This window comes from Enhydra lutris, unplaced genomic scaffold (genome assembly GCF_002288905.1).
Source record: "Enhydra lutris kenyoni isolate GAN:26980312 unplaced genomic scaffold, ASM228890v2 scaffoldscaffold50, whole genome shotgun sequence".
In the NCBI taxonomy this organism is placed as follows: Eukaryota; Metazoa; Chordata; class Mammalia; order Carnivora; family Mustelidae; genus Enhydra; species Enhydra lutris.
In genome coordinates this window covers 11,469,266-11,487,798 of record NW_019154134.1, presented here as the reverse complement: position 1 = coordinate 11,487,798, position 18,533 = coordinate 11,469,266, and the positions used below count along the sequence as shown (strand labels likewise).

Sequence of the window (18,533 nt, the reverse complement as noted above, 5' to 3'; positions counted from 1 at the left end):
GGGCAGAAAGGGAGGTAGAGGGAGAAAATCCCAGGACAACTCCCCACTGAGCCCAGAGCTCCACACAGGGTTAGACCTCATGATCCTCAGATCACAGACCTAAGCCAAAACCAAACCAAGAGTCCCACACTCAATTAACTGAGCCACCCAGGTACCCCTTATTTTCTCTACTTTTTATGCCTGAAATATTTCTTAATTCAATAGTTAAAAATAAATAAAAGGATAAATAAAACAGAAGTGATTCTCTGGGTAGAACAAAAGGTAAAATCAAACTACTTTAACATCCTTTTTTAAAAAAGGAAGCACATGGAAATGATACAAAATACCCTTCAATTTTAAATAAAATTCAATTTTAGATCGGCAAACCTCAATTTAAAATTATTACTTTTAAAGTTTGGTCTATACCTCTTCCAATTTGGCTTCTCAAAGGTGTTTGAGAACTCTGTATTTAAAGGACTTTTTTTTAGCCAAAGGCTTGAAATATAAAATTCAGGAAATGTTATTATAAATAATGTGTTTGGCACACTGATAATCCAAATACATGTGAGTCTAAATATACCCATATAAATTAGAAAGTATACAAGATATAATCAGGCAGTAAATGTTTTTATGAAAACATTAGCACAAATTTTTCTTTGCTCACGATTCTCATAAGTGTACAAATAATGCTTCATTAAAAAGTGGAGAAGAAAATTTAAAAAATCCTTTAGAATGTAAGACTTTCTATTAAAATGTTGAACTTGGGGGACGCCTGGGTGGCTCAGTTGGTTAAGCGGCTGCCTTCGGCTCAGGTCATGATCCCAGCGTCCTGGGATCGAGTCCCACATCGGGCTCCTTGCTCAGCGGGGAGCCTGCTTCTCCCTCTGCCTCTGCCTGCCACTCTGTCTGCCTGTGCTCATGCTCTCTCTCTCTCTCTCTAACAAATAAATAAATAAAATCTTTACAAAATACATAAAAAAAATAAAAAAATAAAAAAATAAAATGTTGAACTTGAATAGATTTATTTTATAATTATTAAAATAAGACAATTTGAAAATCACGGCTAGTAGCCTAGTATAGACAATTCACTATGCAAAAAGCCCTAGTGAGGGTTTATACAGTTTTTAAAAATGTATTCAAAAACTAAATCTATCCACCATGTTTGATGAAACACTTACCCTAGATTCTGAAAGAAGGCATCACTATTATCTACTATCCGTTGCTATTCCTGTCTTGCCCCCACCCAATTCTGTTTGGGGAACATCAACTAAAGCTCAGTATCATGAAAAGTATCAGTCTAGATACAACTCCTAAATAGCTGCATTCAATCAATTTTTATTTCTTTTCTGATTGCTGAAAATTTTAAATAACTATTACCTGATTCAGCTCCCTGGTAAAAATCACGTACGCTTTCAGGTTTGAGTTCTAATAGCATGAATATCTATGCAACTTACAAAATTATTGATCTAAAGATTAGATTATAAACAAGTATCACTTTCAGGATGGACTCAAAGGTCATGAATGTCAGCCAGGTAGTGTGGATATATTCCTCCTTGAATGGGAAGCCCCTGAAATGAGTGTTCCTATTTATCTGCCTCCTGATCTCATCTATACGATTACTCTCTCCCTGCTTCAATTCAAATAGACAAAGTTTTAGGGATCACCTACATAAGGTGGCTTCCAAATCTGCATTTTAATAACATCTTTGGAACTGCAGATCTGAGTACACTTTTTTTGCCTGACTCTACAATTGCCCTATTATAACAAATTCTACTTACTCTTTTACCAACCCACCCTAAAGCCTACTTCTCTATTTGCATTTGTCCTCTTCAGCCTTTATTTGCAGGAATCTGTACATCACAATCCATGGGCTCTCCGGAATTAAAACAAAATCATCTTTGGCCTCTCATCTTTTCTTTCCCCTTCCACCAGTCTAAGTAATTATCAAGTTAAAAAGTTTTGCTAAATCAAAACTTGAGTCTCCTAAGATTTCTTTCCAGAATCACAGTCAATCTAGCAATGCTCCCACCAAATAGTATTTCAGCTCCTCCCTCTCCCCTCTAACTCACCTTCTACAGGGATTCGGGAGTCATTTAATAGCTCTGATCATGTCACAAGCTTTTCAGTGGCTATCCACCAGATAGAGAATAAAGTACAAACTTGAAACTTAAGAGTATTCAAGGCCATTTAGTATATGACCCTGTCTATCCCCTCACTAAAACAGCTTACTCTAGCTGTTCTCCACTGAGGCCTACCAGCATGGGACTACCTTCTAATTTCTGTGATATTTCCTATCCCTTCCTAGCCCTGGCTGGGAATGCTCTTCAGCCACTCTTTCTGAAATTGTATTTATCATTCAAGGCGCTAATCAAATGTACCCAGCTCCTTATCTCCCCAAATTCTCTCAGTTATAATTAATCACTCTCTTCCTTTTCTAGCATGGCTCTAATAGGCTGAAAGTTGTTTCTTCAAAAAAGGTAAATATTTCCCCTCTGACCTAAGTTCTGATTTAAAGGGCTGCAGAGATTAACCTAATCCTTTTCTATACAACAATCTTCTAAATATCTGAAGCTACTCCTAAATCTTATCTTCAAAGGATAAATTTCCTCAAAATTCACAGCTAATAGTCATAGATATAATTTCTGGAAATTTTCATTTTCATAACTACTCCTGTCTGGACACTCTAGATTTTCAATCAGCTCTCCTAAAGTGTGGTGTCCAGAGCCAAAGACAATAGTCCAAGCCTTGTTTTTTGCAAATTATGCATAATATTCACCTTCCTTGCCAAATTTGGACATTCACAACGTCTATTAGGAAATTAACAACTCAAAATAATCTTTCAGTAATAAACTTGTTAGTGTTAACTGGGTGCAGATGTTTAATAAATGTGCAAAAGATAAAGATGAAAATAATAAAATAAGGTTCAAAGAGGTCCTGGTCAGAATTAAGTATACAAGAATTTACCTTAGGAAGGGAACTCCTTTTGAAACATGAGATAAATGGAACCAGATGGATAAAAACTCGGAGGCACTATAAATTAAAAGGGTGCAATATCAAAGGAAAGTTCTAGACAAAGTTTATTTGGGGAATCTTTTACTAAGTAATCTTCCATACAGCAAACAAACTTTCAATAACAATAATATGTTGATTAACAAATTTTCCTTAAAAACGCCAACAAATGTTATCTTCACAATCTTCTTTTTCTCAGATGCCAATATGGTTTTTTTTTTAAGTTAAAATTTCAACAATCAATTCTAAACTTAAATTCAGCTGACTGGACAATACTCCAGAGATTTATTTTAAATTGTATAAGTATCTTTGCTCTCATTAAATAATATCCTATGTGGAAAGTATAGTAGTTCTTTAATGACTGGCACCACACTAATTAACTGAATTAGAAGAAAAAGTCATTTCCTCTGAAGAGTTCTTAAATACTCTTCAATGGTGATGTTAAATGCTTAACAATTCATTCAATTCAAAGAAACTCAATTCAAAAAACCATCTTTCATACCAAGGAAATAAGAAAGTTAGATGACTCATTTTTTGAAAACTTGCATTACAACAAACAAAGACATTCCCCCCTATAAATAACAGAAAGCTTAGGAAATGTGTGACAGTATTTACAGACTGTAATATGTGTCTGTGCCACAGGCTTCAATTATCTAAAAATGGAGTAACACAGATATGTTATATAGCAGCATACAATGATTCTCCTATATCATCAATAAAAGCCTCATTTTTTCACAGCCAAGAGTACATGAATTCCAAATATCAAGCTGATAGAAGTGGAAATTTATAATCACTTTGGAAAACCATTTGGTATCATCATAAGATTAAAGATCAACTTATCCTTTGACTCACAAATTATGTTATTTTAGAATACACATGATTTTGTTAATTTAAATCTTTCTTCAATCATGCTGTACGTATTTCCACTGAAATGATACAAGGAAGTTGATCCAAAATTATTTTTAATGGTCAAAAGATTTGAAGGGATACTTCACCAAAGATCTAGGGATGGCAAATAAGCACATAAATAGATTCTCAACATTCTCAGTCATTAGGAAAATGAAAAATCAAAACCACAATGAGACACCACTATGCAATTAATAGAATGGCTAAAATAACAATAAAAACAACAGCAAAAACCTGACAATACAAAGGGCTGGTGACAATGTGTAACCAGAATTTTCTTTAACATTGCTGGCAGGAATGCAAAATGATATAGCCAATGTGGAAAAGAGTGGGATAGTTTCTTACAAAGTTATATACATATGCACACAACCCAACAATCTCCCTCCTAGGTATTTACCCAAGAGAAGTGGAAAAAGATTCACACAAAATCTTGCATGGGAATGTTTATAGAAGCTTTCTTCATAATCACCAAAATCTAGAAACAACCCAAAGTCCTGGAAAATGGATAAAGTGTGGTAAACCCATAAATGAACTACTACTTAGCCATAAAAAGGAACAACTACTGACACGTGGATCAATCTTAACTGCATTATGCTGCCTGAAATAAGCTTTCTTGGAAAGACTACCTCCTCCATAATTTCATTTATATGATATCCTGGAAAAGGCAAATCGTAGGGACCTAAAACAGATCAGTGGTTGCCAATGCCTGGTTATCAGGTAGGGGAATGAATTACTAAGGGCTGAAGGGAACTTTGGGAATGAAGGAACATTCGGTATCCTGATTGTGTGATAGTTAAAGGACCATGCATTTGTAAAAAAAAAAAAAAATCATAAAACCACACACCAAAAAGGATAAGTGTTACTGTATGTAAACTATACTTCAATAAAAAAAGGCAACAGACATTTTGCATATTTTTTAATGCTACTGGCAACTTATGGAAAAGAAACATCTTTCCTTCTGGTCCCAGTTTGTGAAGAAACACCATCAACCTGCTAGGTTCTTCGTGGACTTTAAAAAAAAAAGAAAAAAATACATATTCCCAACCCTGACAAAATTTAGAAGCTCATTTAATGGGAAACAAGGCTTAGATATTAAGTTACAGAAAAAGGCTAAGCAGAACAATTTTGAGTGATAAACCACTGAATACACTTTACACGTGCTCTAAGTAAGGAAGGAATAATTCTTTGACTAGAGCTATCGGAAATGAATAGATCACAATATTGGAAAGACTTGAGTGCTTCTCAATAACTGCTATTATCATTTCTAACTTCTAAGTGAGGAGACTGAGTCTTGGGAGGACAAATATCTTGGCGATTTCCCTCAGTTACTACGTGTTAGGGCTGAAATTTTTTTTTTTTTTTTTTTTTTTTTTTTGGTAACAGGCTGCGTTTAGTGGTTTTTTTTATGTACAAGAAAAATGACTTTTTTTGGTCTGGTTTTTCATCTTTTGTCTTTTTGTTTTTGTTTTTTTTATTACTTTTAAAGCTTCTCCCCCCCCCCAAAAAGTGCATTTTTATCAATTGATTTCTTTTTTTTTAATCTCCCACACTTTTATAAAGACTCCCAGATACAGTCTATGGAATGTCTGCTCTGTGCTGTGTCCCCGGGCGCCGCCCTGCCCCCCATTCACCAGCCCCAGACCCCCAAAGTCCAAGGCACCTTGTATCTGGGCCTGGGAGGGGCAGGGGGGAACCGGGGTATCCGGACCCCTGGCCGTGGCCTCCAGGTAGGGCTGAAATTTTAACCCAATCCCTTCTGATCCCAAAGCCTGAGATCTGCACTGAGATGACGGAGCCACATGAAAGAGGTTATAACGGCTGCCACGTGATGTGATTTCAAGAGACAGGAACGTCCCCTAACTCCCCAAACTCCACTACTTTGCATGAACCCTAGGAAACACCACGATTAGAGCAATGAACTTAAAGCGAGCTCCACGGGGTTTTGGAATGCAAATTCATGGGAAAGGGAAGATAAAACCTTGTGAGGATCTTTTCTCCACAGTGTGCACAGTCCCACTTCTGACAGTTGGACGAAGGGGACGCTTGAGGCCAGCGCCATAGCTACTGAAAAAGGTCAACAGCAGGAAAGAGGCAAGCGGAGGCGGCCTGGTCGCCAAGAAGGGTGCAGGAGGAGGAAAAGCAGTTTCCCTGCCCTCCTGAGGCCCTCTGGAAAAAGACCTCCGCGGACTTGTCCCTTTCTGCGTCGCCTAGTGGCTGGGACCAGCGCCAAGGCGCCGTCAGCGGGTGGGCTCTTGATCCCGGGAGGAGAGAGCTGCATGGGCGGCGCGGAGCTCGCGCGGGTAGCGGCCGGTGACACCTCACCGAGCCGCTGCAACCCACGAACCACCCGCACACTGCGGGCCAGGCCGCGGCTCCAAGTGCTCCGCTCAGAGTGAAGGGGAGACAGGGGTAATGAATTTGGGCTCTCCCCCCAGGTGACATCCCAGCCATTGCACGCTGTGTTAGTTTACGAGACACTCTCACGTTTCCCTTATTTACTGACCGCTCAACCGCTCCTCTCGCTGTCATCTCACCTCTCCAGTTCTTGTATTCCGGGACATAGTAGTATTTGTTCCCAAACTGGTCTGTGCCTACTTGCTGCTTCGCTTCCTTTGACAGCGCTCTCCATAAGGCGCGGAACAAATTCTGAGACCAACCCATGCCGTCCGCCGGGATTCAAGCACAAATCGCAGCGGGATCCGCCACGACCGAAACACAAACGCTGGCCAGACGCGGGCCCCGCCCACCCACTCCGTCCTCACGCCCTTCTAGTAACGGCGTTCACTATTGGTGGGATGGTACCTTGCTTGGCCAATAGGAGACTCCACTGTTACAGCCCGGCCTCCGAGCTCTGTCATGGCGGCGTCCAGTTTTCCGGCTAGTGTGAAGGAACGGAATGTTAGGGTTTTTATTAGCGAGACAGGCGGGTTTGGACGACCCTCTTCGCCTCCAGAGAGCGGAGTCCACACGGAGGTAAAGAAAACCTTATTTTTTTCCTCAAACGGGCCATTTCAAATATTTCTGTTAGTCTTGCCTTCCACTTTCCCGCCTTATTATCACCTTACTTTCACCAAACTCGACTTTAATTTCTTCTGCTTACGAAAATAAGATGCCTTCTACATACCTGTAGGCTGGTGGATGCACCCACGGCTTCTGGGGAAGATACTTTAGTTTTATCTTACTCCCTTTCCCTCCCATTACGTTTCCTCCCCACTCCCCAAGGAATAACTACTCTCCTAGGATTCCTTCATTCGTTCAGTCGATATATTTATTGAGCATTTGTTTGCCAAGCATTATGTTAAGGGCAGAGCATTGGCCAGGAATTGAACAAAGTTTACCATGCCTAGAGCAGACAAGGGGACCATTGACAAGAGATGAAGCTGGAGATGTAGTCCGGCGCTAGGTGAGGAAGATCCTTGTGTAGTTGGTGAACAGGTATGGAGATGAGAAGAAGGTGACAGTGGATTTTGTCATCTATTTGGAGAATGGATTGAAGTTGAGAGCCAGAATGAGAGTCAAGTTAGGTAACTGTTCCAGTTGTCCAGAAGACAGCAGATGGAAGCCTGGGAAATGGTGGTTGGGGTGAAAAGGGTAAAGATATTCAAAATACATATATATATTTATTTAAGAAATAGAATCAACCAGCCATGTAAATTGGTTGATTCTAGTAAATGATGGAAAGAGAGAGTCAACAGTGATTCCCAGGTATGTGCTTTTTATGTAGCATTTTAGTTGAATGTAACTTGCCCATATTGACTTTTCCATATTACTTTTTAAAATTTTTTAAAGGTTTTATCTACCCATTTGAGAGAGAAAGAGCAGGAGCATGGGGGAGGGCCAGGTGGAGAGGGACAAACAGACTCCCCAGTGAGCGGGGAGCCCAGGACCCTGAGATTATGACCAGAACTGACATCAGATTCGTAACTGACTTGAGCCACCTAGGCACCCCTTCCCATATTGCTTTCAGAGAACCTGTGAAGAGGAGGACAAAGTTGAGTGTACATATTTAATGCTCAGAAGAAATTGAGATATCTTTAATGTGAGATGATACATGAAGTGAGGTGGAGATGAGATCATCCAGGCATTACTTGTAGAGTAAGAAAAGCAGTTCAGTGACCAAAAATCTGAGAAACATCAACATTTAAAGTTAGGGAGAAGAAGAGACTAAAAATGAACCATGGCAGCAAAACCAGGGCAACAAAATATCTCATAAACTGAAAGAAGAGGAAACCCTTATATGTGTCGTTTGCTGGCCCTAGCCCTGTTCTTGCTCTTCGTGGTTCTCCATCCCATCACTCTGTTTATCTGTTCAATTTATTACTACTGAAATTGTATTATGTGCATATTTTCTTATTAGTATATTGTCTTCTTGACCTCTGAGAAAAGAGACATGAGAAAGGAGACGTAGAAGAGTTTCTGTTGAGTGAATAGCATGCATTCAAGAAATAGGAATAAAGGGAACTAAAAGTGTGCGTTATATTTAAGCAACAGTGTGGAAACTAATGGCCTTGGGAAGAGCATTTTCAGGAGAATCATGGGAATAAAGTAAGATTTCAGTGAGTTGAAGAATGCCAGGAAAAGAAGTAGGAACTGCCAACACTGATGGCTTTTTAAAGAAACTTCAGGAGAGAAAAGCAGAATACAGTTGCTTATTGAAAAACTGATGGATATGATTTTTTCCAATATCCCAAAAGAAGATTTACCTGCTGCATTAGTTATCAGTGGGTGGGTAACAAAGTACCCCATGCATAAGTTATCAGTGAAAGGGTAACAAAGTACCCTCCAAAACTTAGCGTAAAACAACAAAACGTTTATTAACTCACAGGTGTTGGGGTCAGGAATTGGTGTGTGTCTTAGCTAGGTCTTCTGGCTCAGAATCTCTCAGAAGGCTGCAATGAAGATATTGACTGGGATTATAGTCATTTCAAGACTGGACTCTGGGAGGATCCACTTTCAAACTCACTCAGGACAGGATTTAATTCTTCCCTGACTTTGGTCCAGCGGTCTCCCTCAGTTCCCGTTATTTTTCACATAGACCTCGCAAATCTCAACATGATAGCTGTCTTTCATCAAAGCAAGAAAGTAAGAGCAGGAAAGGGCAAGCAAGATGTGAGCCAGATTCCTTATAATCTGATCTCAGAAATGGTATCTCATCAGTTTTGTTGTATTCTGTTCAGGAGAAGTGAGTCATTGGGTCTAGCCTACACTCAAGGACATAAGGAAAGGAAATTACCTGCCGGTGTGACTACCAGGAGGTGGAGACAGTGGAAGTCACCTTCTAGGTTTCCTACCACAGCTGAAAACAGACAAAAATAATAAATTATTTTAATGCATTGTAATAATCTATTACCTGTTTTTGGCAAGCAATTTACATGATATTTTGTGTTCTAAAGTGTTGTATCAGACTTACATTTAGTATTATGCTTTTAGAATGGACAAATGTTTCAGATATTACATGTAATTTCAACTAAATAAGTAAACAGCCTTTTAACCACATTTTGATCAATTTTAAACATGTTTGGGCTGTATCTACAGTTAGCCCTCTGTCTCTATCTCCTTTCAGTGCAGAGTTGACAGTAATTCCTATTCAGCTCAGTGATCCACTCTAATAAAAGCATACAGACAGATCCAGAGTTTTTAGTGATTTCGGAAATTCAAAATTTATGTTTATCAAAACTGATCAATCTCCTCTGATAATCTGGCTTGTTTCCACCAAGTAGTTCTGCAGTTCTTCCATTAGGATCAGCAAATTAAACATTGGAAAGTGAATGAACTTGACTGTAAGACCTTTAGTTTTAGTGAAAATAGCTGTACTTTTTTTGAAAAGAAGCAACATTAGTTTTCCCCAGTAAGTTCAGAAGTCTTATTATATCAGTAATAATTTAAATCATGTGAGCTACTGAGGGTCTAAAACATTGGGTTTCTCCAGATTCTTTTAATCCCCAGTAGACTGCTGTCTGACAATGCAGCTAAGTATCACTCTGTTAAAATTCCATGACCTAAACATCTTCATTAGAAGAAGTACAGTTTTGGAATAGTGAATATCTCCTTAGAAGGTCACCAGATTAATCCGTCTGTGAATGGATTTCACTTCCCGTGTAAAACATGCTGCTTCCCCCAGCATACTTCACACTTGTGGCTAAAAACCTATAATCTAGCAATCCCATGGGCATCCCTCCCACCAGTTTCTTTATATGTTTATCAAAAATCTGTATTTGTCCCTAATTCTGATAATGCCAGTTTTATTATTCTGATTATGCCATTTTAATAAGAACTAATGAAATACAAAGTCAAAAAGAATTGTTATTCTTAAGCTAAATGGACCACTTTTTTTTTTTTTTTTTTTTTAAAGATTTTATTTATTTATTTGACAGAGAGAAATCACAAGTAGGCAGAGAGGCAGGCAGAGAGAGAGGAGGAAGCAGGCTCCCTGCTGAGCAGAAAGCCCAATGTGGGGCTTGAACCCAGGACCTGGGATCATGACCTGAGCCGAAGGCAGCGGCTTAACCCACTGAGCCACCCAGGCGCCCCTAAATGGACCACTTTTTAAATGATCCAAACAAATTGCTTAAAATTAAGTGCTTTTAATGAGGTATCATTGAGAAAATCATATTATGAAAGACTGGAGGAAATTAATAAGAACAGTTTGTTTCAACTTTGCCATAATATTGGAATCACCTATGGTGATTTGGAAAAAATACTTTGGAAAAAGTATTCATGCCAAGATTGCAACCCCAGAAATTCTGATTTAATCGAATTAAATTTAATTAATTAATTAATTCTGGAATTTCTTTAAAGCTCCATAGGTGATAATAGTGTATGGCCAGGATTGACAACCATTGCTTGAGAAAGATTCCACATTCAATTGCATGTCTTGAGATTCCATAGTCATTTGTTTGGCATATGCCTTAAATGTTTACTCAATTAAAATGATAAGTTAATAATAAAACATTTTTAAAATTTTATTTATTTATTTATTGAGAGAGTACACACACACTTGCACACTTGCAAGCAGGGGAGGGGCAGAGAGAGAGGGAGAGAATCTTAAGCAGCTTCTATGCTCAGTGCAGAGCTTGACACAGAGCCCAGTCTCATGACCCTGAGTCAAAATAAAGAGTAGGACACTCAACTGATTAAGTCACCCCAGATCCCCAAATAAAACATATTTTTGAAAATCATAGAGTACATATAGTTGTGGGTATGGTTTGTAAAAGAAGATGATGTGGCATTCCATTCAGCATATTTAACGCTACTTCAAACAACTGGCATATAAATATTCTGATAGTCCTTGTTTTGCATAATCAGTGGATGGGGAACAATTACCATTGTTCTGTGATATTTAAAATTTCTTTGTCAAACAGTAAACTTTTTTTGGTTAACATTGTTTATTAACATATTATTTGTTTCAGGGATACAGATCTTTGATTCATCAGTCTTACACAATTCACAGCATTTACCATAGCACATATCCTCCCCAGTGTCCATCACCCAGTCACTCCATCCCTCCCACTCCCCTCCCTTCCAGCAACCCTAGTTTGTTTCCTGAGATTAAGAGTCTCTTATGGTTTGTCTCCCTCTCTAGTTTCATCTTCTTTCATTTTTGAAATGAAATGATCCTCTGTCTTGTTTCTCTAATTCTTCATATCAATGAGATCATATGATAATTGTCTTTCTCTGATTGACTTATTTTGCTTAGCATAATACCCTCTAGTTCTATCCACGTCATTGCATACGGCAAGATTTTGGGTTTTTTGATGGCTGCATAGTACTCCGTTGTGTATATATACAACATCTTCTTTATCCATTCATCTGTTGATGGACGTCTAGGCTCTTCCCATAGTTTGGCTATTGTGGACATTGCTGCTATAAACATTGGGGTGCATGTGCCCCTTCAAAGCAGTAAACTTGTACTGTCATAAAAATAGGCAAGAAATGAAAAAATAGTAAAGCTAATATTAGTACACTGTAATAGAAGACATTAGAAACAATGAAAACTCAGTTATTTCTTTGTTTAAAGAAAAATCCATCTGAAATCAAGAGTAGTTTGAGTGGCACTGATCTTCTCATTGTATAACTTCTAATGCAAGTTGAGTATATTTCTATATTTTGGCTAATTATCATTCTTCTTTCTGAATCAGATTCCAACATTTTGTCCTTTGCATTTCAACGTCGTGAAATATCTCTGAGAGTTTTTAATGTAAACGTTTTTGCCAGTGTCATTTCCTTTCAGACCTCTTCAGCCTTCTCATCACAACCACTTTTCCTCATTTATTTGGATAAGTTCACTCACCTGCATTGATTTCCTCAGTCTTTCTCTGGAGAGTCTCAAATAGCCACACTGTCAACATTTCCACAGTCAGCTCTTTCTTCTGTAACTCCATTTACATTCCATTTGAGTTTTATTTCCAGTATTATCACTTAGCTTATTTTTGGTGCACCTCCATTTTGTTAGTCAATTCCCTCTTTTCATTATCCATTTTTCTAAAATTTCATACAAGTTTATCTCGGAAGCACAGAACTTTGCAGTCTCTGTATAAATTGAATAACAAATCCACAGTAACCAGTCACCTGCAGACTTTGAAAGAAGTCATGTAAATTGCTCACGAATTATGATGTCCATGTTATTTTTGTAGTGATTTGTGGACTGAAAAGCCGGGAGCCAACTTTGTGCTTTGTGCTATTAGTCACAGTTAATACACCGTGGCAACTGAATTTTGAAACATATTGTTTGGGGGTCTGGTTATTTCAATCATGGTAACTTCCATTCCGTGCTTCATTTGCAAACTGTGCAAAGTGAGGACTGCTTATATATTTAAATGGAGATAAAAGTGTTGAAGGTAGTGTTTCTTTTTAAAGATTCCCCTCATTAAGTGATGTCTTTACTTAACTAAACAACCACACAGTCCTTTTTTATTTAAGGAAGATGTCTACTCTAATTTACCCAATTTCTTCATTGTCAGTGATTAAGGGCAAAAGCATAAACACAAACACTGATGTGCAAAATTGTAAACTTACCCACCTTTTTTTTTTAAACAACTTTCTTGAGGTATAATTGACACACAGTAAACTGCACATTAAATTAGAGTAAACGATTGGATGGGTTTTGACATACATACATGCTTTTGAAGCCATCACCACCAAAATAACTAATATCCGTAAGCCAAAAATTGCATCCTAACTTTTTGTAATGCTTCTTTTTATTTCTTTCCCTGCTTCATGCTGTTATATTCCAGGAAGCCACTCCTCTGCTTACTGTCAGCATAGATTACTTGCATATTCCAGAATTTTGTATAAATTATGCTTTGTCTGATCTTTTCATTCAGCATAATTATTTTGAAATTTCTCCTTTTGATTCTTTTTTACTGTTGAGAAATACTGTATTCTGTGGATATATCACAGTTTATTTATCCATTCACTTGTTGATGGCATTTAAATGTTTCCAGTTTTGGGCAATTACATATAAAGTTGCTGTGAATGTTCATGTACGAGTCTTTGTGTGGAAATGTACTTTTATTTCTCTTGGCTGCATGCCTAACAGGGGAATGACTAGAGTCTGTGTTTCACTTTTTAGAAACATAGTTTTCCAGAAGCTTAACATTCCCACCAGTGAGGGATGAGAGTGCTGGTTACTCCACATTTTCCCCCCTTTCCTGCTTTTTTGGGAATTATTTGAACATTATTTAATATTCCATTTTATCTCTTGTGACATCTCGTTATATAATTGTTTTTGGTGATTGCTCTAGGAATTATAAAATACCCATTTAACTTTTCATTCTCTGCTTAGAATCAATATTTTATTGCTTCATTTGGCATATAGAAACTTCATCACTCTTTATTCTCCATCATAAATGTTGTCTCACATATTGCATTTACGTACATTGTAAACCCCATCAGATAATGTTAATACCTTTTTTTCAGCTATCAAGCATACTTTGTCAGTTTTATTTGCCTAGGTATTTATCTTTTCTGTTGCTCTCTCCTCAATCCTGATACCCCACGTTTTCAAATATCATTTCCCTTCTGTCTGAAGGACTTTATCTGTTCTTTTAGAGCATGAACCAGAATTTCTGGCATGTGCATGCATGTATTTAACATGTACCAAAATTCCAGACACCCAGAAGGACAGCAGGTATTCATCACAGAGCACCTTGTTGGCTCCACATAGTTGAGGCTCAATGAACCATTCTTATCCAGGAATGATAGAACCCTCCTGAAATCACAGAAGGAGACAAAGGCCAATCTTGCAAGTTTCTAAGGATAGCAGTCTCTGGCATGCTGTGTTAACTCTTTTTTTGCACACCTTGCCTCCTTCCACACACACCCTGCCCTTGTTTACCTACCATATTACCCTCTTACTTTTCTTCATTTAACCCCTTTTAGTTCCCTTAAAATTCAGTCCTAAAGTCTTTAGGTTGGGCAGAAGTAGGCTTCCATACACAGGCTGGGATTAGAGTGAGCAGGCTGAGGAGGTAGTCTGTGGGGACTGACAAGCTCAGGTGATAGGAGTGTTAGGGGAGGCAGAAATCAAAGCCCATGCCTGGTAAGCAGTTTTCTTGGGGACAGGGATGGTATTGGTGAAGGGAGATTGGTTACATTCATTTGTATTGTTCAGATAAATAAACATATTAATGATAGTGAGAGCTACATTTCTCACTGTTCAGAGAAAGGAACTCAAGGAAGGGGTAATTACCTTTGTTCATGTTTGTGTGGTATTTTACTGGTTTCAAGAAGCACAGATTACTGTTATTTGAAAAATCATCAAGTATGAGTGCCTGGGTGGCTCAGTCAGTTAAGCATCTGAGTCTTGATTTTGGCTCAGGTCAGGATCTCAGGGTTGTGAGATCCAGACTTGTGTTGGTGCTTAAGATTCTCTCCTTCTCCCTCTCCTCTCCCCCACCCCACCTCACCCATGCTCGCTCGCTCTCAAAAAAAAAAAAAAAAAAAAAAAGTAAAATTGAAAAATAGAAAAATATTTTAAGAAGAAATGGGAATTTCCCTGAAAAATATGAAAAATTTATTTTCTGGTGAAATACTGAAGCTCAGAGATGGCAGAACAGCATAATGGTCTGGAGAGAAAGTGTCAAGAGTTCAGATCCCAGTTCAGCCAGTTATTAGATGTTTGGTGTTAGGCAGATTACTTATGTCTTAGATTTATAATCAGAAAGAACAGTTACTAATATAAACTACCACCTAGGAAATCTATCAGTTCAGATTAACACTTATTACACTTATTTTACTACTAATCACAGTGTCGACTAATGGTGGGCTCTTAATATTAGCTGTTACTGTTACTGATCAAAGTCAGAAAAGTAGTAAGTGTTAGACCAGATATTTGAACCTAAGGCTAAACTGTTTGTGAAGACAAAGGCCTGTGTATATCTTTAAATCAAACATTTAATACACAAAAATGATTACTAAAATGTTTATAATATTTATATACTGCTACTGTAAGGACATAAAAGTATCAATTTGTACCTTTTCTAGCGCTGTGCATTTTTATTTTTTTCAAAATTGACGCATAGGCTAAAATTTTTCATATAGATAGCATCATGTTGGTCAGTAATGAATTCAGAAATCATTCTAGTTAAATTAACGTAAATGTTCCTTAACATCCAACAGACTAAGACATTCTAATAAGACTTTCACTGGGCACTTACTACTCATTGTAATGAGCACTTTTCATGTATTAACTCATTTAATCTTAATATCCTCTTCAGAATAATGATGGCTTACAGTTATGTAATATAAGAAATTTCATTCAACTTAATTTGTAAGAGTACTTGTTAATCATCTTTATATAGATATTTAATTGGCTTTTTAAAAGTGTGCTTAATTGTTGTTTGAACATACTGTATTTTACCTAAGGCCTAGAAACACTTCAGGGAATTTTTTAAAAAAATACTGTAATTTGGGGTGCCTGGATGGCTCAGTGGGTTAAAGCCTCTGCCTTCAGCTCAGGTCATGATCTCAGAGTCCTGGGATCGAGCCCCACATCAGGCTCTCTGGTCCGCGGGGAGCCTGCTTCCTCCTCTCTCTCTCTCTCTGCCTGCCTCTCTGCCTACTTGTGATCTCTGTCTGTCAAATAAATAAATAAAAATCTTAAAAAAAAAAAAAAATACTGTAATTTAAGCTTTTGTCCACTAGGTGTCCTCAGTTAAGTTTAAGAGAGCAGGATTTAACTTTTCGTGAAAGTTTATTTCAGTTTCTAAATATGTTAATAAAAACGTAATGAAGTACCTGGAGAAATTCTTTACATGTAATTGTAATTCTTTACATGTAATTGTACAAATACCTGTTGGTATTTTTTTAAACTCATGTAAGGTCTTCAAAAATCTATAAATACCTTTTTTTTTAAAGATTTTATTTATTTTATTATTATTTACTGGACAGAGAGAGAGAGAGCACAAGTGGGCAGAGCAGCAGGCAGAGAGAGAGGGGGAAGCAGACTCCCCACTGAGCAGAAAGCCTGATGCGGGGCTCATTCCCAAGACTTTGAGATCATGACCTGAGCCAAAGGCAGAGGCTTAACCCACTGAGCCACCCAGGTGCCCCTCCATTTTTTTTTAAGATTATTTATTGATTTGTTGGAGAGAGGGAGAGTGCGAGCACAAGCAGGGGGAGCGGCAGGCCAGGGGAGAAGCAGGCTCCCTGCTGAGCAAGGAGCCCGATGTGGGTCTCCATCTCAGGACCCTGGCATCATGATCTGAGCTGAAGGCAGCAGCTTAACCAACTGAGCCACCCAGGCATCCCGTAAATCTATAAATACCTTTGAATGTGTGGTAGAAGATTTAAGCATTACTTGCAATTTTTGTACTGCATGTAATTTTGGTGAAATAAGGATGTTTTTATGCTTAATTTACTTTATTATTGTTTAGTTTTATCTTTCCTTTTCCTTTTCCATTTTTTTATTTTTTGAAGGGTTTTGGGACTGGAGTTAAACAAAGACAGAGATGTTGAAAGAATCCATGGCAGTGGAGTTAACACCCTTGACATTGAACCTGTTGAAGCAAGATAGTAAGTTTATAAATTTAACGGCCTTTTTTTTTTGTTCAAAGTGAGATGTAGTAAAATCTTGCTTTCAAATTACTTTCGTAAACGTTCACAAAAAGTAGTAAAATTTCTAAATTGTGGCATTATAAATCTGACATTATTAATTTAATAAAAAAGATCACACCCTTAAAATGTTGCCAGGTAAACATTTCCATACTACTTTATATAAATATATTCATTGTAACTGACATGGAACTTCCTTTGATACAGAGGGCTTTTAAGTGCTGGGGTATGTGCTTTAGGTACCAATTTAAAATAGAGTTGCTGTTCTGAAGGAGTTTAATGGGAAAAGAAATAGAATATAAAAAGTGAAACTATATGTTGGAGAATTAAGCTTGTAGAAATCCAGACCTTTATTTGAGCTCCTCCTGGGCTTTTCACTTAGCAGCTAAGTGACCTTCAGCAGTTGACCTAACCTTTTTAATCCTCAGTTGCCTTAGCTATACAGTGCTAACAATAATAGTTACCTGATAAGTCTGTAGTAATTTAATTGAGATTTTATGTGTAAATGATTAGCATAGGACCTGGCATATCATAAATGGTTGCCTCCACTCCTATTAATCAAAAGTATTATCACCTATACTTTAACTCCTTTGAGTCCATTGTCCATACAATAGCCAGAGTGCTTTGAAAAATGCAAATATGAACATGTCTTCCCCCCCACTTAAAACATCTTGATCCCATATTACTCTTAAAAGAAATTTCTAAAAGCTTCATGTGGTCTGTAGTTAGAACAAGTGTAACAGTTACAGAAGTCTGTTGTATCATGTTGTGTTTGGCGTTGCCGCAGAGTTTTTACATTATACTGAAGTGTTACTATTATTTACATTAAAATGAACCAGGCAGGTTTGACAGAATTCTCTTTTTAATTTTCAGCCACTGTCATAGTCCCAGCTAGTAGTATATGGGAAACCTGAACAGTGAACACATTCTCACTTTAGCACATGGTTAAATCTAAGATGATCAGCAATAATTCTTTTCTTTGTTCTGAACTTTTCCAGATGCAACATAGCACCTCGCATTCAAGGTCAGCTGTGGGCCATTTGCTTATAAAATAATGACACTAACAGAAAGGGATAGCTGATTTCTTTTGATCATGGGTGCTGGTGGAAAAGGTATTCAGTGGTGCTTTTCCAGCTATCCATTTGGAATAGAGATCATTTGTCTAACCTGTGAAGTACATGAAGCCAGTAGGCTACCAATTGTCCAAGTTAATGAGAAATATGAGAAATTACAAATTATATGTGCATAAAAAATGTGTGAGAAATACAGGCTGAGGAGTCTTTTTGTGGAACATATTGAGAAAAGTCAAGATTCTTACTACGGTGCTTTTCATCTTTGCGTGGTGAAATCTATAACTATTTCATTTGTTTGCCAAGACTTGTATTTCACATTAAATCCTTTTGGCAGGGGCGCCTGGGTGGCTCATTGGGTTAAGCCTCTGCCTTCGGCTCAGGTCATGATCCCAGGGTCCTGGGATCAAGCCCTGCATCGGGCTCTCTGCTCAGTAGGGAGCCTGCCTCCCCCTCTCCCTCTGCCTGCCTCTCTGCCTACTTGTGATCTCTGTCAAATAAATAAATAAAATCTTT

The 18,533-nt window shown here is 37.8% G+C and overlaps 2 protein-coding genes across 5 annotated transcripts in view; one reads left to right on the top strand and one right to left on the bottom strand.

Annotated features, from left to right (window-relative positions):
* Window positions 1-6,622, bottom strand: part of LOC111156917 (NADH:ubiquinone oxidoreductase complex assembly factor 2) — a 263,471-nt gene extending 256,849 nt beyond the window's left edge. For both annotated transcript variants that reach the window (XR_002641260.1, XM_022518054.1), the window contains exon 1: window positions 6,429-6,622. Coding sequence is in view for 1 of the 2 variants with exons in the window: in XM_022518054.1 (XP_022373762.1) it covers window positions 6,429-6,555 (127 nt within the window). In the remaining variant the exon portion in view is untranslated. The remainder of the gene's footprint in view (window positions 1-6,428) is intronic.
* A 168-nt stretch (window positions 6,623-6,790) lies between these two features.
* LOC111156946 (ERCC excision repair 8, CSA ubiquitin ligase complex subunit) overlaps window positions 6,791-18,533 on the top strand; it is a 56,788-nt gene continuing 45,045 nt past the window's right edge. For all 3 annotated transcript variants that reach the window (XM_022518116.1, XM_022518117.1, XM_022518115.1), the window contains exons 1-2: window positions 6,791-6,867; window positions 16,813-16,908. In XM_022518116.1, the coding sequence (XP_022373824.1) occupies window positions 6,791-6,867; window positions 16,813-16,908 (173 nt within the window). The remainder of the gene's footprint in view (window positions 6,868-16,812; window positions 16,909-18,533) is intronic.